Below are 20690 nucleotides of genomic sequence, written 5' to 3'. Positions count from 1 at the left end.
TTGACGCCACAGCCTTGTTTATATACTCTAATGTAAACACACCTATGAGAGCGCGCATACTATCTTAAATATTTTATTAAGTGTCATGGTTATGAAGCTAAATCATTTTTTACTAACTAGACAGTGAAAAAGTTTCAACAACATTCCAGTCACGTGGAACGAAATAACAAAAAAAGAAATATCCCGTTTATTTATACAGTCACTATGCAAATGAGAAATTTAGATGAAAAATAAGATTAAAAAAACCGCGTTCGGTTAGGGAGCTACTAATCTAATCTGCAGCGTGGCTGCTTCCAGCTTTTATTTCGTCCGGCTTTCATAACTGCCACAACAAATTTGAATACACCTTTTTACCTTCTTGTAATTGATGAAGAAGGTCAGGGCAGAAAGTAAAAATAAAAGAAAGTCCATGTAATAAAAATGAATTAACTATCGGCGAATTATGCATTTAAGTTCCATTCTTTAATTGCAAATAATTGTCTGGTTTTGTATTTCTTTTTTCAATCCACAAGATGACCGAGTGTGCACTTATCAGAAAAGAAGGCTTAAAAAAATCAACTTATTTAATGTGAGCATTCAAGCAAACCTGTGTTTCAGTAATTAATGACTCGAAGTAATATCTAGCGAGCTCGTTAGACCTCTCTTGTTTCCTTGAAACGTTAATGCAAGTGGTTAAAATAAGAAATTCTCAGAACTTTAAAATGAATATCTAAAACAATTGAAAGTTACAGTAAGATCACAATTGAGCCATGATAAAAAAAATGAGGTCGTGTTAACGGCATAGTCAGATATATAGCCGATGAATTAAGAGCTGTCTGCTAATTCATCAGAGCATAATTCAAAGCTGCCTTGCTTACCTCCAAAGTTTGGCCGAAGTCTTTTGTCATAGCCTTTTATGAGTTTGTTTAGAAGGGCTGTCATATCATCTGCCGTGCGTCTAAAAAGATTTACATTTTAAAATAATGAGTTCAGGTGTTTTTCACTTTAATTTTCAATCTGTTTAGAATTATTGCGTCAACAACCTGGGGTTGATTTATTCTAAGAGACACCAACTTTAATAGAAACTGAAAACCTAATGATAATTTGTACATCTTTGAAAAACGGTAGCACGAGAGTTGAGAAGGCTACCGCTAAGCTGGGCTATTACAACTTCATCGCCCCGAGATTGAGAATTCTAGAAGGACATAACGACAAAGTAAAAGAAGAGCTTATAAAACATGAACCATAACTTATAAACTAAATCTTAATCTACTGAGGAACGATACAACTAACGTGGCCAGAAAACTTGATAAAACATAAAATTTTCTAGAAGCTGACCGTAATACCAACACTTATCAACACACTCCATACGATTTTGAAGTAAAATTACGTCTAAAGATAAACTTACATGGCGGGAAAAAATTGTAAAATGCAAATTTTGACGGGGCAAATGTACTCGACATGTTTTTAGTATGTGCATCATTAAAACTTATTTGAAACGCTGCCATTGTTCCCCGCTTAACTAACTAAAAAATCGAAACAAAACGGTAGAAACCGAAAATTAATGGTAACATCTGAATAAAGAGGTAATAAGTCAAACTCTGTGAAAAAAGCCACAAACAATTTAAAGTAGACTGATAGTGCAGTATTATAGTATTACATTGTAAAAATCGTTTCAATTTACGCGATATATTTGATATATATGCGTTCAAATGTTACTTTCTGTTTAAAATGACTTCTTTATTTCAGTAGCACCAACTTTATTTTGCTGTAGCATGTCAAAAACGTGGAATTCGTTTACAAGACAGATAAATAGATAAAGGAAAAAAAAATAAGTTTGCTTCTAATAAGTTTGTGGTTGTTTTTACCTATTTATTTACTATTGAAATACGTTTTCTGGCGACAGAAAGGGTTATAGCGCACTTGATCATATCCACATGTATTTTGCGCTATATAAGAAATAAATTATTATTATTATTATTATTTCATGAGGCTGAATGCTTAGAAACATAGACATATGAAAAAATATATTGAGTCATTTCTCACCTTGCATTCGAGTGGGCGACACTTAAACACAATCCCGCGACCAAGCATGAAATGAAACTCTTCCAGTTTGATTTTAAAACAGCCATGTTTTATATCACACTAAGATTCTTCAAGATAATGGGAAAGATGAAGAAAAAGTTAGATGATATTTATCCACAGTTGGGAGGGATGTGTATGACTTGTTTAGAAGTAACATGTAGATCTTATCTAATCGGCAAAAAAAAACCTTTGGACCGAATGCTGATGATTGTGATCACGTGGTGCGTGGGTGTTATTGTCTGGGTCGTCACGGCAACATAGTCTGGCGTACGTTAACGAGGGATAATGCAATTATTTTCTCACGAGTGTTCAATAGGCCTAAGGGGATGAACTTTTAGGTTTAGTTAGATAAAGTGTATTTGTAAAAATCATTTTTAAAATGGAAAATCTCAGGGAGGTTTTTCATAAGCTGTACTGTTTTCATAAGTTGTTGGATCCTTCATAACCAGGCTAAATTCATTCCATAAATTTTCTCATAACAACAGTTTCAAAAACGTTTTAGTTTGAATTTATTTAAGATTCTTAAATAAAATAAATTTTTAGGAGAATCGTGAACACGAAGGTAACCTGTGTCTCACTTCTTAACTCACTTTATATCTCCTTTCTCCCTAACATGGCCTGTCATATTATCTCGGTGTAAAAATAATTTTTTTAGGAGAATCGTATATATTGATTAAAATTAAAGGTAAACTGTGTCTCAGTTCTTATTTGTTAATCTCCTCTCTCTTTAATTTGGCTCGTCAGTTTACTTCGGTGTACACTATAGCAAACCATCGAGAACGTTCCTCAGTAACTAGATGTAGACTAAACAATGTCACAGTCAGACAAATTAATGACTCGCCTTAAAGGGGCTTTAAAATGATGTTTGTGAATTTTTATTTGCAAACTCATTTGCAAGGTTTCTAAAACAACTAGGATATTAGAATACAACGCCTTCCAAAAAATATATTTTTTGGTGAAATAATTTCAACAGGTTGTTGCACAATATTTCAAATCTGTTCAAGCTCACCTATTACCATCGGAAATTACAATCTTTCGCGTGATCCTTAGTCATCTATTGCTAAGCAACAAATACTTTTAAGTGAACGGCAGATCTTGAATTTTGAAAGTCTTCTAAAATGAATAGTACGACCGAGATGAAAGACGTCAAGCGAAGAACAGCTGATTGTATAAACTTTACGGCACTGTGCAAGTTGACTCTATTCGAAAACGAGGTAGAAGTTTCGTTTCGTTTATCGAATCTGTATACGACGGGGCAGATACAGCAGGATACGACAAAACTGATTTTGTCTTAAAGATTAACATCAATGAGATGTCTCTGAGAATACCACGTGAGGGCCCAAAAATCCCACAGTATTTGAATTGACTTGTTTTTCATATTGATACTAGTAGTTGGCCACAGTCAAATTAAATGATATTGCCACAGTGGAGTGATGGAGGGTGCATGGTACCTCTAGTGGCAGCAAGGAGTTGCTGAAAATTATTGAGTAGAGCATGCCGCTCTGTTAGTATCACTTAAAAACTATAATTTGCGCAGACTGGCGAACTCACCTTCAAAGAAACTAATCTTCCCAGTCACTTATGCCTCGGTCGAGGGGGTCTTTTCACAAATGCTTACAGTCAGTGAAATATTGTAGCAGTCGATCTCTTTGCCTTTTAGCCGGTTTCCGTTTTCTCTTCAGAACCTCAATTAAAACAGATTTCTTGAAATCATTCGTCTCCTAACGCGTCTAGTTGTTATCAACACGATTAAGCCTTTTCATCACACTGTTATCCAGTGCATAATCTACAAATACAAAATTAATGAACAAACGTCTATTATTCAACGATTCTTTGGTTGGTGGAGGACATATTAGCGCAAAGCATTTGCTAATGAGTAATTTGAATTGCGTTCTCTTGTTAACAAGCACTTAAGAGAAGTCTTTAACGCCTACTTTGGCGACATAATGAAGGAAACAGCTGAAGACGTTTGCTACTTTTCTCTATTTACGATGTTCATACGTTCTAGAAGGAGGCTTTTGATACAGATTTTAATAATGAAAGAGTTTCTATGCCTGTTTTTCAAGGCCTAATCGGCTATTCTAATGAACTGACTAAGGCTATTTTTAAAAATCGAAGGCGATGTCGTGATGCATATTTCATCATATTCATAATATCCTTATTTTTTGCAATGTACAAAGAAAACAACACAGGTAATGGTGTCATTTACACTCGTAAAATATGCAGCTTACACCAGTCCTCTACATGCATAAAACAAATTATTTTATGTATCCAGAAAATTCCGCGAAACACCAAACATGCACTTAAAGCTCTTGACGATGCCCTGAAACAACAGATCACTTGTATAATTTTGCGTCTATAATTATTTATATGCAATAATCAAAGGAAAGAAAAGTAATCATGAATTAAATATCGTATACTTCGTAAACCCTCACTTACAGAAAATACTTCGGTCTGTCTTTGATACTCTAGAGGCGTTTAAAATCTTATGTCTTTCCTATCATGTTTGTTAGACCTCTTCGCACTGAAATCTTAAAAAAAAAAAGGATGATGCTTGAGACTTAAAAATATCAGAGGGTATGAATTAAAACCTAGACAAACAAATTAAAATTCTCCTATAAATAATATTGGCCTCTTTTAAAATGTTGTCATTGGCAAAGTTCTTCTTACACTTTAGGGGCTCATTCATTAAACGTCCCACAACTTACCAGTGCCGTAAAGTTTTTTTTTTTGTTTGATTTGTTTGCAATAAAGATCGAAACAACATGCGTTTTGGTATTCAAAAAGTATATATCAGGACATAAAGCCTGATAAAAAATATTTTGAGGCATAGTTCGATATACTGTTCCTTAGATAGAGATCTCAAAATATGGTTTCAGGCCCGTATAATATCCGGGACTTTCAGAAGAAAATGATCCCGGAGCACAGGCGCTCAAATCCCAGACACAACCAGCAATTAGCTGTCTGTGGCCACATGGGGATGTATTATGAGGGAAAAAAAAAAGACAAAGAAATCGTAGAATCTCGGCATTTCCATTCGAATTCTTTTATCTCCAACTTGAAAAAATTATTATGTTGTTTTTTGAATTTGTAATACATGCTTCGATCTGATAAACATTTACGTCTAGAAAAAAAGGAATGTATGGAAAAACCGCTTAAACTTACAACAACGAATTCGAAAGGAGTATGCATAATTAACTATGATTACCTTCAAAAATTAATAATGAAGAAGGAGCAGTAAACAATAACAAATGAATAAAGGGGGTAAGTTTCTAAAGAAACTGTGTTGCTGCGTCGGTGGGAGAGTATAACAGGTAATTAAGTGTTAACAATTGAGTTGAAAACGTAAATTGACCACCGTAAAGAGTTTAAAGGCTGACGTTTCAAGCGTTAGCCCTTCTTCAGAGCGAATGACGAAGGGCTAACGCTCGAAACGTCAGACTATTAGCATACTCTTTACGGTGGTCAATTTACGTTTTCAACTTAGCTATTAACACTAAATCACCGTAAACAATAACAACGACCAAAGCATACAAGACCTCTTAATTAGGATGAAGATATTTTTTGTTGATGTATCCAGTCTTAGTGGTGGTTCTAGAAGGAGTTTTGTGGAGGCGAAATCGAGGATTTCAAAACAATTTGTGAAGCAAGATTTTTCAAAGTTTCCCGAGCTTTGTAGAATTTCGAAGATGTGAGGGTTCTTTAATCTGAAAAATTTATAGTCTTCGTGGTGGCTCTAGAAGGAGTTTTGTGGAGGCGAAATCGAGGATTTCAAAACAATTTGTAAAGCAAGACTTTTTAAAGTTTCCCGAGCTTTGTAGAATTTCGTAGATGTGAGAGTTCTATAATCTGAAAAATTCATAGATGCTTTTGGACAAATCTTGATGAATTCCATGTATGAAAAAAACCGTTTGAAATGCAACAAGGAAAGAAGCATGCATAATTAACTATTATTACCTTCAAATATTAAAAAGAAAGAAGAAAGATGTAAATATCAACGATGGTTAAGGCATACGTTTAGGCGCGAACAAAGACCTCTTTTAAAAAAAATATATCACTTCACAATTTTTCTCTATATGTAAACAGCAAACACTAGTGTGGTGGTAAGACCTTTATGAAGCGATTGACAGGACATGAGCTTTCCTTGGTTTTTTTTTCATAACCTTAGCTTGGTTAGGCGTCAGCTGATCTGTCTCCGTTTTTCAGCTGTGTTGGTTCTAATGCTTTTGTATTTCACATGATTACGTTGATAGGAGTTTTAACAATGGAGTATCATTTTTTTTTCCAATTGAAAAATAATTGTGCCCAGATATTATCGTAAGATCTTTCACTAGCAACCTGAACCGGCATTTGGTTTTCATCTAGGTATCTAAGTCATTTGGATCACCAAACGGATAAACAATGAACTCTGAGACGAATAATAACTCAGGAATTAACTTTTATCCCTTAGAATACTGCAGGCAAATAAAAAAGGGTCTCCAAATGTTATTGATTAACTCTGTATTGCTGTGACCTGGAAATTAAGATCGTACATTGATAATAAAAAACACCAAAAAAGCATTTTAAAATACCATAAACAGCTTTTTACAGCCTAGCATTCTTTTGAAGTATTTCAAATTTATAGCAAAATGATTCACTAAAGAAAAAAGATAGAATCAAACGACCAAAATAAATGAATCTCATTTCACAATACAAGCAAATGACGTCACCCTTCATTTCTTTTTTTAAACTTGTTATTTCGCTGATAAATAATTGTCTACTGACTGAGATATTATTTCTCTCGGAAAAACCGGAAGAGAAATTCCCCCGGACATATTTTAGTAGATAGTGCTTGCTTCATGAGGGCAGCCCTGATAAATAATTTGCCTCTTTTGCAGTAACGCACAACATTACGATCCTCTAAGAATCGCTATCATTTTGGGATAAATATATCTCACTCAAAATTACCTAATCATTAATTAGTTATGCAACTTTCAGAAGGCGTGCATTCAAAGATCCAGGATTAAAGAAGTAAGCTTTGTTATCAAAAATTATTGTTAACCTGTGACCATGTTTTGGGAACAGACCAAACAAAAAGAATAAAATGTAACGTTGCTTTTTCGTAGAACAAAAATTAACAAAATTATAGAATATCTTCAAGTCAGTTAAAAATGCATTTAACAGCCCGGCGAGAGTAAACAACTTTTTTTAGAGTCATTTTATGGGTTATAATTTCCACTACTGTCATCTGTCGTCTTCGGATTTTAATTTTTATTTACTATGATTATTATTCAAAAGTTCCAATAGGATTGCAAGTCGGGTCCTTGATCTTTATTGTTGATATTTTCATTCATGATTAAATTCATTTATTCCTCATGACTAGACTCTAATAGTCGGATTGAATGGATCCATGGTAGTGTCGATCAAAAGAAAGTTAAAATCTCTCTGCAGTCGCTCAATTAAGTTAAAAATAATTTTTTATGTCTCTTTCTTGAATATAATTTATGCAAATGTGGGCTCATTCATATGTGGCCCCTTATCTTCGTTTTCGTGAGATATGTAAAAAATGCAAGGATTCCAATTTTATTCACTCTTTTTTTTTTTGCTCGAAAAAGTTAATAGACTAATGTAAAGAGAGTGATGTGCAGAGACCTCGCCACTACCAATAGAAATAATTTATGTTTTGATAACATCTTAGTTTAATCAAACGTTGCCTACTCCCTGTATGGGATATTGAATCCTCACAAAGGTATACAAAGCCTTAAGAAGAGCTTATTTGGAACTCTCCTTGCATTTTCTTCATCTCATATTTATCAATTTTTTTTATTTTTCTAACCTTGAAAAAACCTACAGATGAAAAAAAATAAAAACCAAACATTTGGTTTTCGCCAAATGTTGACTGAGTTGGCAAACATCTTATCGCCTTACTGTTTTCACTATTAACATGCTGTCATATTTACCACCAAATGCGAGCATTTTCAAAAAACCATGCGAGTCCCACTTACCTTCAAAAATTATTATTGGTGTTTCTATTTATTTTAAACTCATAGCAATCCGAATGAAAAAGACCCCGTGCAGTAAACTTTTAAAATCACAGTTTGAGAGAAAGTGATTATGTTTTTCTAGGATCATGTTTTACTTCATTGATTATACAGCAAATAATATTAAAAAAAATTAAAGTTGACTCCTTATTTATAGCTTTGGGAAAAGGCAAACGCGGAAGCCAGTTGTTGGCGCTAATACTTTTGAATTTATACGATGTACGCAAAAATATGCAGAGGCAGAAGCCCGATGACTCCAATCCTTTAAGAGAAAACATTTCCCATCGAAACGAATTTATAGTTATACGATTGTTTTCATAAACATAACCTTTGAAATATAGCTATGAAAGTAGTAGTAGTAGTAGTAAAGAATATCTATCTCAACCCAAGTGAATTATATTAAGTTAAGAAAACTCAGCTTACGCTTGCCTTTTGGGGAGTACTTTACGCGTATTCGAAGATCTGTAGCTTTGAAAAATGTGGTAAACATGGTTTTGCCTTCATAGTTTTAGTTTCTTATTTTGGTTTTGGCTATAGTCGACATGACTTATATTTATTGAAATTGGAAATTTCCATTTAGTCAATTTCAAACTTATTCTCTAAGAAGGAAATATCAAATTGTACTCCAATCATTAACCACCTTGAATTTAAGTGTTACTGACTTACCTGCTATTCACGTTTTATTTTTTACTCTTCTCCTCCAAATGCCGAATGAAAAGAAAATGGATTTTACTGAACGCATCAGGATGCCATTGTTATTTCTGTACTTTTTTTTAATTTCTTTCCCCGAAACAAATTAGTTTTACCTATAAACATAAATGATCCTCAGCTGTTGTTAAAAATATTGATTTGCATTTTAAATCAACCCCGCCAACCACAATGTAATATCTTTTAAAACTGTATCTGACATCGGCTGTCTACGGTGATATCTTAAAAATAGCTGTAAAATAAAATGGTCAGCTATGTTAATCTAGCTCAATCATTTGAATATTTTGATATGAGAGAAAGGGAAAAAGGGAAACAATTTGCGATGTCGCCTTTATTGGCAAAAAAAAATTATAATATACTTAATACTTTCTAGGAAATATTTCACTGATATTGGACACTCATTTTCTTAAAATCTAGACGAACTATTCCTGAGGATATCTTTGTTTATCTACCTAAATTAATCAGGGAAAGTTTTTCCTTTGAAAATAAATAGTTATTAATTTTCTCTTGTTTGCACAGAAACGTAAAATGGTGAACACATGTACGCAAGCTCTATGAAAATCTCACTGGAAATTTCATGTTATGTTCTCGGATTGTCTTATATGAGAATTTATGAAGAGTTTATTGCATTTCATTTTTAATAATGCCTTGAGCGCCCAAAAATTTTATTCACAATATGTTCCCAGGGTTCTAATAAACCCAAAAATCTTGCATTTTCCATCGCTATTCAAAATTTAAAGGGCAAAGTATTTCATAAGCTGTTAAAACCGGAACACAGCGGATCACCATTGTAAAATTTGAAGTGCGATAAAGGAAATCTAAAAAACTAAAACACAAAAAATTTCTCCCATCTTCCATCTTGCAAAAGCTCTTTTTTCTTTTCACATCAGCCTCACACGATAAAACAGTTTAGAATATTGATTACACCGATAGCCGGGTATCTCGTTGCCTGTGTTCATATTTATCTACATAGTGAAAGTTTTGCGACCTTATCACGTGAAAAAACCCCTCTTTTCTTTCATTAAGAAAAGTAACAAAAGCTTCTTCCTAAATTATAAACCTTTATTAATGATGATACATCCATTCATATCAGAGCCTCTGTTGTAGTGCTTAGAACGATCTCAACATTTTAATAGTCCATGACGCAGCTATTAGCAAATTATGTACCTAAATGAATCTTTCTTTGAAAATGGAAGTTTGTTCCTTTCAAATTCAAGTTTTCTTTTCTAAAAATAAAAACATTATGTCAAACAATTTATATGATGATCAGTCAAAGCAAAAATATTAGCAATTCAAACAACCAGCTTAACGCGCTTAATATTCAGCCAGTCGCACAAATGTCAGAATGTACCGCTGTTCAGTATTGCATGGTGCGTGCGCAAACTCTCTCACAGTACTACTGTAGGTAGCGTTGGATTCACAACTTCTGTTGCGGTGAATTTTGAAATAACAGTAAAAGAAAATCCAAATCCCTATTCATTAGAGCGTTTAGCTAAACACTTCGACCATTTTAGTTCTTTTGGAGACTACAAATTTCAGACGAACTCTAATCAAGTCCATTACTAAGAAGACCGCACAGGTAATACTTGCAACTCGAGAAAATTCTGAACAGCAGAACCACCCTATAGAAACCGTAATTAAGTTTAAAACCAGTAGGTTTTGACCGAGCAAACCCAAACAATGATAATCATATCCTGACTTGTTTTCATGTTATTCATGACGAAAAATAAAATTAGTTTAAAACACATCTCCGACCACAAAAATTCAAACTTCTTAATTTGCATAGCACCAGGTTGAATGAACCCAATTGCGAAAAACGCCATTTCCTTTTTGCATTGTTGTTTTCATTTTTTCCGTAATTTTAGGACGACCTCTTGGTACTTCGAAAATGATAGCAGAAATTCGGCCTAATGCGCTTGGCGGGCAAGGCAAAATTAAAAAAAAAATTAAAACATTTCTATATATTTGCATATGTTTTGGTATACTTTTGTCGGTTGTAAATTATTGATCACCAAGACAAGTTGCTTCGCTACCGTAGGCGATCTAGAAAAAGCTGCCAATTGAAAACAATGCTGATTGAACGCTGAATTATTCCGGTTCATAGTTTTTGAACGATGTTTACAGAAGTAAATTATTGAGGTTCAACAAAACTATACAATTTTTTGAGGAAGTAAACTTATATAAGAAAATATTTATATTTTAATTGACAAAAAGAAACCTTATTTTAGTTCAGAATTATTCTTATTCAGCTAGGCATCCTACCAAAAGATGTTTGAAAATGATTCCCGTTAGTAATTGAGCTAGGTCACTCTCGTTGTTTACTAATGCCCAAGCTGATTTTAATATTATACAGGCACGCTTTAGAAATGACAGAATTATTTATGGATAACACTTCGTCCAAACTGTTAACTTATCTTTTAACGGTTCCTGTCGGAATATTTTAAATTAGCAGACTTAAAAGCTAAGATATGCGTTACCCTAAACGTGCTACAATTCATCGAGAAAGTATTACTAGGTCGTACTAGCTGCGCCCAAAATCATTAATGTAAAGGATTGACACTGCATTTCTATTCTTTTGCCCTTTATTTTGATTGCACACGCTGAACTATTGGGTCTCAAACAGAATTAACACACTCTCGAGCATCACTGAGGTTTGTCAATGATTTGAAATTGTTTCGCACCGATTATGTAATTAAACTTTGTTTGGTCGTTTATTTAAAAGTGGGAACACCGAAGTTACTCGAAATTTTCCAAACCTAGAGATGTAAAGATCTTTCAGCTTCAAAGCGAAGTTATTAAAAAGGAAAACAAAAGATATTATACATGGTAAGTTTTTGCTGCACCCATTGTAATGTACTTACAAAGATGTCTGCCGTTATGACAAATTACATGGAGTTCATACAGATTAACTTTTTCTTTAATAAAAATAACTTCAAAAAAAAAGGAAAAAAAAGGCAAAAACCTTAGTGTGGTAATGTGTGTTAAATGCCTCGAAAAAACTATTAGCCGAGACTAAAACTAGTATTTTAAAATGATTGAGTCAACGTTTTTGACTGACTAGCGAATTATCGTGAACTGTTACAGTTCAGAAATGAATAAGAAACGATTTTTGAACTTCAATTAACCCAACCAAAGTACTGCGTGAAAACAAAAACGGACAATGCTGGCAAAAAAAGAGGAAAATCGAAGTTGCGTAGGAATTTTGAAAAATTGTTGCGACTTTTTCTTGTTCGGATTCTGAGACTACTTCTAGGAATGATAAATCTTACCTCTAGCAATTTTCACTGACACGATTTGTTTTCCTTCAGCGATGCCAACGCAGAGAGTCAACATGGGTAACACGTAGAAACGAAGCTTAGTAAAGCGAATGGATGCGAATCAATTATGTTTTTTTTCTTCCGTTACCTTCAGAACATTCTATGTGTTTACACGGGTCTCTACTCCTGTCATCTCATCATTTATTCATTCATCCATTCATATATACCAAAATTGTGGCTTAACTTAACCCATATTTCACTTTCTAATTTGCCACAGCTTCTGTCATATCCTTGTTATTAAATCCTACCACTGTATTGTATTTCAAATTTCAGCTCGTCTGCCATTTAGGCAAACTACCAAAGTTTTAATAAATCCCTGCTTCCAAGAGAGATTATTGAACCGCGTAAAGCACCGTCATCTCAGAAGCTTCAAACTATTGAGAAAGCTATCTTTTCACATATCACAGTGGGATACGAAATGATAAACGCCTCTTATGTCGGAAAAAATGCAGAGTTTTTCTTTTTGCGTTGAAAAATTGGTAATGATTCAATGATTTTATAACTCCCGGAAAGAATAATGCGTGAATTTTCTTTTCATCCACGTAAGGGAGCTGTGTAAAGGCGGAAATGATATGACGTCTAATCGAGTGTTTTACCTTAATTCTTGCTTACAAAAAAAATTTTAAAAAGTATATACAAACAATACCCTACCGCTATTCTCTTCAGAGTACAGCAGATAATCCTCGCTTCAGGCTTTCGTTTCGCAATATATTCAATTGTCTTAATTTCAGCGAGCTATGTAAACAGGTCTACGTGTTGTTGTTTTTTTTATTATTTTTCGGTGGGAGGTACATACCGTGAGAACTATTCTTAACATATGCAAATTAGAGTCAAGGCAGTGAGGGGGGGAGGGGCGGGAGGGGGTGAGTATTAAAGAAAAAAGAAGATAAAAGAAAGAAAGGAAGATAAATTTATATTTCGGCTGGTGAGCGACAAAGACAAATCAAAATAAATAAAATCATTATTGATATCATTTCAAATCATCATTATTAAGAACTGATGATAATCCAACTTTCAACCTTTCCACCCTCACACTAGCATGCATCAATTCTCTTTTCAATTCCTGTGCTACTATCAAGAAGAATTTGCTTAACAATAAAATATTCCATAGTTGGTGATAATTTCATTCGTTCTCGTGACCATAATGTTTGATTCAGCGGTGAAACTGTAAGGAGATATTAGGTGTAAGTCACTCTTAGGGGTTAACGAGTCGACTGAAGATAGCACAACAACAACGTTTCTGAAAACTAATTCTGGTATCTGCTGACAATCCCACAATTCTTTTAGCTCTATGCCAAATCTCATCACAACTAGTTTCGTGCAGTATTATTTGGTTATTTGTTTCAAACACACTCCCGGAAGGCACAATGCCTTTGGGTATAAACCTTTGGCAAGTTTGCGGCATGACTGGGTTTTTCGAATGGGTTCTAGAATGCTCACTATGGTTATATTTGACCTGCATATTTTAAACAATTCTTTAACGAAAAGCTAATAACCATCTGCTGCTTTGCGAATACAAATGAATTTACAGTCTTTGAACGCAGTAACATGAGAAGACATATTTACAGGGCACTTTACAAAGTATCTAATTTCCGAATGAACGGTAAATATGCATTTAAATACGCGAGCCTCCTTTAAAATCCCGAAAACTGAAACAGTGTTGAGCGTCACAGAATACGTTCAACTACCAAGAAAAAAACACAGCTTGCTTCGATTTGTATCCACTAAAAGTAAAAAGAAATTTGAGCCTCTATTCACACTTGAGTTGATTCAGAACCCAAGAAATGGCAATCCACTTGAAGAATTTGCGACATATCTTCCCTACTAATATACTGCCATCCAAAGTATTTTACACATACAATAAGCGGTTCTAAAAGTTAGCAGTTCCTTTTTAGCCTCATCTATTTTAGGGGCTAAGTGGCACACGAATAGTTAATGAATATAAAAATAAAAAAAAAACAGAAAAAAAAAACAGAAAAAAAATCATCGCGGGTTATGCACCTTTAAACTTACCAGAATATTTCGTGCGAAAATCACCTGAACCGCTTCGTTTTTTATGCCCGAGATGTGCTGTAAAACGATGTTTATCATTGGGGGGAAACACCATGAACCAGGTTATAAATCTTTACAATTCCATTAAATTATTAAAAATTAAAGCTTTTAAGATCACTAATTCATAAGGCTGGTTTTGACAAAATTAAACCTTGCGCCTCTAGCATAAGAGATAATAAAAAAACGAACATTGGCTGCCAACAAGTTAACAGAAAATAAGGCACTTGAATCGATTCTGAATCTACTTCAGCTATCAACTGAAGACTGAAAGATTTAAAGTAAGTTAGTGCATGTTTCCCTCTAAAACTCCTCCCAAACGTGGTGGTGTCTTCGCGGTCATAATTAATAAACAATTACCCACATGTGGCGAGTCATTTGCAAAAATTGAAAGCGTTTTATTTCCTCGTCAAAAGTGAGAGTAGATCGTTGATTTTTTCCTAATGATTTAAAGGAGAGGCTGAAGATTCTCGCTACTAAACACAAATCGTAGGATCTTCGTGATATCACCTGCTCAAATTATTTAATATATTACTGAATGTTTTCCTGAGAGTCATTACCTAGCGCCAGTCTGACTGTAAGTAAGGAGTTTTTTTTTAATATAAAAGGCGAAAAGTGGGTTTGCTGGAAAGGTAAGAATTACCCTTATTTTTCTGGAATTTTTTTATTAATAGCCTTCAGTTGCTGAAACAGTTGCTGCTAGATTATTCTTCAGAAACTTCAGAAATTTTCTTCTACCTTTGCCGCATAATTTGCCTTTTTGGTTTTGTGGTAGATAACATTTCATTAAGGTTATCTAAAATGCACTAAAGCCTATGAAGCTGATCTGCACCACAGCGTACAGATAGCACATTAACTGCATATTTCCAGCATTTTCCGCGGTCTTCCCTTTCACAAATTATCAGGTCTATTTATTGAAGCTAGAATAGGTTCAAATTAGATGCTAAAACAAAGCAGTTGTAGACGTGAATTTCATTAAAATAAATTTCATAAAATCTTTTTCGTGAATACATGGAGGGAAAAATTAGATAGCAACTGCAAAGCAGATGGCTGTTTCAAACGCAAACAAGATCTATCCTGAGGAAAATAACTTGTGTTAAGAGCAGGTATATAAATTAATCTTGCTATTTACCCTTTTCTGTGTTCAGCTAAGGAGGAAACAGCTTCATACAAACATGCTTTCAAATAAGGGTGCAGAATATTTATTAGCTTTTCAGCTAAGTGTAATTTGACTCGAGGCATTTGACCTGTTCCACCTGTTCTGTTTCTAGACCGTTACAAGTCGTTTCCACGTGATTGCCGACGTAATTTAGTAGTCAATCCAAGATTTAAAACCCGCACCAAGTTGCAACGCGTAGTGGAAATTCAAGTCTTAAAAATTAAAGAAAATAGCGACCTATATTTTTATCATTACAATATTGGAATCCTTTAATAATTATTTAACAATTGGTTCATACGTCAGCGTGCGTTCATCGAGATATGAAGCACGCGGGAAGTTTGGAGAGCACGAAAGATGCGTAAGAGTTGCTCGGGGCGTAGCCGAGAGCAACTCTAGCTTCTTGAGTGCCCTCCAAACTTGCCAAGTGCTTCATATCTCGATGAACACACAGCTGACGTATGAACCAATTGTTTTATAACATTTTCAACCCAATGGAAATTTTTTTTTCTGGAGGGATTTGTTTGCTGACGTCGAAGCACGCTCGCGCAATTGAATTTGATTAGACAATATTGGAATCCATAGACAAATTTACGAGCTATGTTATAAATAAAATTGAAAACCAAATTGATTATGTGTTTCAGTATTTTGTTTGCGAGGCTATGACCCTAAAAACCGTGCACACTTTTGTGATTAGTTTGCTTCAGGATGTGAATTCAGCCCGTAATTTCTTAAAGGTTATTTATTTTCATAACAAAAGGATTTCCCTCAATTATATATGTACAGCCATCGATTACATACCTTATTTCGCTACGTTACTATTTCCTAAGTCTCCAATTGCCAGTTAAATGTTCAATACACGCAAGCACCAATTCAACAGCCGGACTTGATATCATTTGGCATGTGAAACGTGGTTACATATGAAACAAATGTAGACATGATTTGGAGTCATACTAGGTAATAGGCAATTTTTTCCTTTTGATCCAAATTTATCTTTAAACAAGCGGCAAACTTAAAAGGTTCATGCCATAATGTTTTCATCTATCTTCTTTAAACTTTGGAATAATTCAACTGGTTTCCCACTGGTTGCAGACCAATCAAAGAAAGGCAAATGTGGCACGTTTAAGTCACCGCGGGCCGGGACGAAGCGCTCGCCGACTTATAACAATTGGGGCTTCTTGACTGGTTGATACATTAAGAGATGTTTATAATCACTTTCCAAATAAAGGAGGCAAGGAGGTTATTTTCGGCTGCAGATCACAGAGCTTCACCTAATGTAACATTTTAAACCCTAATATCACCATAAAGAAAAGACAAAAATGACTAAATCTTTCATACGTAAATGGTTTTCTTTTTTTTCGTTTAAAGCTATCACGTGGGCATTTATCTTGTCTCCTGTTAACTTATTGACTTTGATATTTATCCCCCACAGAGAAAGAAACGACACGAAATGAAAATAAACACTAGTGATATTTAATAATGAAGCACTGACATCCAATTACTAAACCCGCAGTACTGCGTAGAGGTCGCCGGTTAATTCGTTTAGCTTGATTGACCAAACAGAAAAAAATCATAAATAATTGTCATCAATAAGATGCATTTGTCTTGTCGTACCCATGATCATAGTCTATACCATACAAGAAACCCCTGTATTTGATATAACTCTCTTGTCTCTCTAGCGAATACGTTATCAATACAATAACAAATTCTTAGGTTTAAATTTCAGTCATAGACGAGCAAAGACGCTCACAGAATTTGCCAGCAATACTGAATATTCCCTTCCGTTCGTCCATAATATTTCTCTAATTCTTGGACAGTTCTCAGTTATTAGCAACATGAAACGCTGTATTGCTACCTTATTTCATAACCAAAACTCAGAAATACCATCGTTTGTCGTCGAGGTTTAGTAAATAAAAATAACTGACTTAGGATTGCAGAATGTCGAAGGAATCGTCAGCAATTTTACTGGATCATTGCTATTTGATAAACTAGACGATCGATGCGTGATGTCGCTCTCAAATTAAAAAATAATGCGACGTATAAATTTTGACTAAATTGAATCGTTTAATTTATGGATTTTGACAACCTTCGTATTTCATGGTAAGATTTTACATGGTTGTTTAATAGTGATTGTGGGACGAACACGAGTGCTTTCCGTGATTCATGGGCACGGAGGATTCTTTTCTGTAAAACCCTTACTTGAACTGCTTAAGCTGTGGGCCAGAGCAGGTTCAGAACTTTTTAAGACAAATTTCAAGAATCCATGCGTAATCTTATAATTCACAATCACTTCATACATTCTTAAAAAATATATTTTTGAGAAGAGTTTCTTGAGACTAAACATGGTGTAATATCTGCACAGGATAAAACACTTTAAAAGGTTTTAAAAAACCCACCCACTTTACAGAAATTCTTAACTGAGTGTCGATAGCAACTTGGGATTCAATTTAGTTAGTTCTTTCTTACCTGTTTTGTGATTGGCCACTTTCTCAGCCAATCGGATGGGAAACCATTAGCAATCGCGACTTGGTCAGTGTTATATTTCTTGCTTCATATAAGTTCTTTGTTTTGAGTCTTTAGTTGCTCATTTTTGTCCGTATTTTCGGTTCGGATGAGATCTTGGTTTTACAACATTCAATCAGATTGCCATCTAGTTGTATGAGTTAAATAAAATCATGGAGTAAAGCCGGGCGGTGTTCAAAGTACTCCAGCGAGCTATACTTTTCGATAAAGCTTTCTGACTCATGGGATTTTCTTTTTCACACAACTTCAGCTAAGGCTCGGTGCCTTAATCTTACAAGTTGACACCAACTTCTATTAACATTTAAGAGTGGGATTTTACCCTCTAATCATTAATTCATATCCCAAAGCGTATCAAATGAAGTCTTAGAGAAGTCTTCGAAATAACTTAAAATAGATTGAGGAGATGGCCTCTTAAATTCCTCACAGATTCAAAACCTATTGAGGCAAAAGGAATGTGTGGATCAAAATTGTGTTTGTATAACATTCCCAGCCTAGAACCACACGATACCACACGATACCATGTTCACCAAGAAAAGCTTTCAGTACCAGTCTAACTTAGCTTTGCGGAAAAACTCGAAAAACTAGCTCTGTACTCAAAAAAAATCTTTATCAAAAATAAAAACCTAGAATACCATGAGCTAGGACTAGCATGAATCGAGCCTTGTACCTTCAGTGCATCTTTTAGCCTTCGTGCTCCCTAGGACCCTACGCGCTTGAAGTCGCAATTAACAAAAAGTAGGTAAACACATATATTCTGAAAAAGAGAAATTTAAAACGTGAACAAATTACACATGAACCTACATTTAGCAATGATCTAACCCACCATTACTAGAGTCTCTGTGGCTTAGTAGTAGAGTAGAACGCGAAATTTGCCGTAGGTCTTATGCTCGACTCCTCAAGAAGATTCAGAATTTTTTTTCTCAGTCGTACGCTCTTGATAAAACGAAAAACATCTTGCTTTATGATGACAGTTTCGTTAATTCATTGCTGACGGCGATGTTGCACGCCAGAAAAACAAAATAAGAGCATAAAATTCGCCCACGGAAACTCATTTTCTTTAAAGACATTTTTTGTTAGACAAATTGATCTGTTTTTCTTATAAAAGTTTCATCACGAAGAACCTTAAATTCAAATTATCAACTGATTTTAGTTTACTTTTCTTCAAAAGCCCTTTGAGAACTTACCGTCGCAGCTGCAAAATGATTTGTGCTGGCTAAACCAAATTATTCACAAAGTTACGTAGCAATTTTTGCAAAATTTGAGGCAAAAAAAGTTACAGTATCATAAGGTTAATCTCTAAAAAAACAATCTGGCAGAGGAAGGTTTATTCCACGATATGCAGTATAATGGTTTACTGAAATTGTGCCCACCGTCGGCGCCAGTGGAGGTTTCACATAATAACAAACCAAATAACAACACAATGAATCTCGCCTGAAAACCTGACAAGTGATACTTAACTGATCTTAGAAGACATTAAAGAGACACGAAAAAGCAAATTTATTTTGCAGGGAATGACATGTGTCACCTCCAATGAAAACTTTTCCTTGAAGCACTTTCGTGTTCCCTGAGGGGACCAAAGAAAAGTTAAATGGAGATCCTAGACATACACCCGCCATTCAACCAATAATTTTAAGGATCTTGCGGGAAGCTAGGCTGTAATCGGCAAAATTTATGTCTTCCGCGAGACAATTTAAACAAAGAACCTACTTCCTGGCGCGGTTAAAAGGCTTAAACTCGTTTTCTCGCTTTTCTCTTAAGTCAACATCGTATATCCATCATTGGACCCTATTAAAAACATCTGCGGTAGTTTTCCATACCCATTTCGATACCTTAAACCACGATATCTCTCTTCAGAAGAAAAGGTCTCCCCTCCCCCCTCTGCATCATTCTAGAACACTGACTTCGTGATCGAAAAGGAAAGAAATAATAAACTAGTTAACCTATGAGAAATTGGGTTTCTAGGTTCCATTTTTACGAAGTTTTCTGAGAGTTTTTCTCACTGTCTTTCTCTCTATCTTCGCCCCACTCCCCCCTCCCCCCCTCCATTCCACGGTCGCATCGTTACGTAAATTTTTCAAGTAAACTTTCATATGAAATGATTAACCGATTAACGGACTTTACTGTAAAAAAAAAAAAACTCTTTAGATTGTGATTAAAAGCTGAATCTAGTTTAAAATTCTTAGATCCATAGCTTTGTTCCTACAACTAAAACAATTCTGCGGATCGTAAGCTTCACCTTTCCGCTAGTGTTTCCTTTAACCCTACGAAAACTTTACCTGTTGTTGCGGTGGTCTGACTATCCAAAGGTACAGGGCATGTTCTGGCGTATTAAAGAGATAAAATCATCTGTCTTAACTAGAAATGTAGGATGTAGCTGATTTCAATCAATACATTCAGTCTGCTTCGGTTAAATTGCAATGTGGGTGGTTTCTTAAAAATAACAATCTTGTCAGCTTCACCGTCCACCTTTGATTGGATCATATTGACTGTTGCTAAGAGTGGGCACGTAGCTGGCAAGCAGTTCAAATGTAACTTAACTCTGTAGGATATATCATAAGCGAGGAAAATTCCACTCATTGTCGTGAATTGGATAAACAATTTTTAGCTGACAAAGTAATGCTTAGAAATGGCATTTAGTTTTTGATGTATTTTGAAATTTTTCACCAGTGCGTGATGCGCTTTTCACCTGTACATCTTCCCTTTGTAATAAACACTTTTCTGATTTTATTATCCGCATGGTGAATGAAAAATTTCATCTCTTCAACATTATATTAACATTTTTCACCACTACGGAATACGTTATTTGCCTTTATTAAACTCAAATAACTTCACCTATCCATGGTGCTAATAATT

General features: G+C 34.7%; 1 protein-coding gene across 6 annotated transcripts in view; it reads right to left on the bottom strand.

Moving 5' to 3' along the window:
* The window catches only part of LOC113676552 (gamma-aminobutyric acid receptor subunit beta-4), a 31297-nt gene extending 11019 nt beyond the window's left edge, over positions 1–20278 (bottom strand). The window contains exons 1-5 of one of the 6 annotated variants that reach the window (XM_089181909.1): positions 12062–12197; positions 4504–4595; positions 3616–3850; positions 2026–2132; positions 858–937 (exon numbers count right to left, since the gene is read on the bottom strand). In XM_089181909.1, the coding sequence (XP_089038035.1) occupies positions 858–937; positions 2026–2111 (166 nt within the window). In that variant the 5' untranslated portion in view covers positions 2112–2132; positions 3616–3850; positions 4504–4595; positions 12062–12197. Of the gene's footprint in view, positions 1–857; positions 938–2025; positions 2133–3615; positions 3851–4503; positions 4596–8750; positions 8875–12061; positions 12246–20113 lie in introns of those variants that run through there. The other 5 variants (XM_089181910.1, XM_089181912.1, XM_027193217.2 and 2 more) reach the window with 5 other exon arrangements.
* Positions 20279–20690: the final 412 nt, after the last annotated feature.

The sequence above is a fragment of the Pocillopora damicornis genome, chromosome 9 (genome assembly GCF_964200805.1).
Source record: "Pocillopora damicornis chromosome 9, jaPocDami1.2, whole genome shotgun sequence".
NCBI classification, from domain to species: Eukaryota; Metazoa; Cnidaria; class Anthozoa; order Scleractinia; family Pocilloporidae; genus Pocillopora; species Pocillopora damicornis.
The sequence above is the reverse complement of the archived record's forward strand: the minus strand, read 5'-3'. Positions and strand labels throughout refer to the sequence as shown.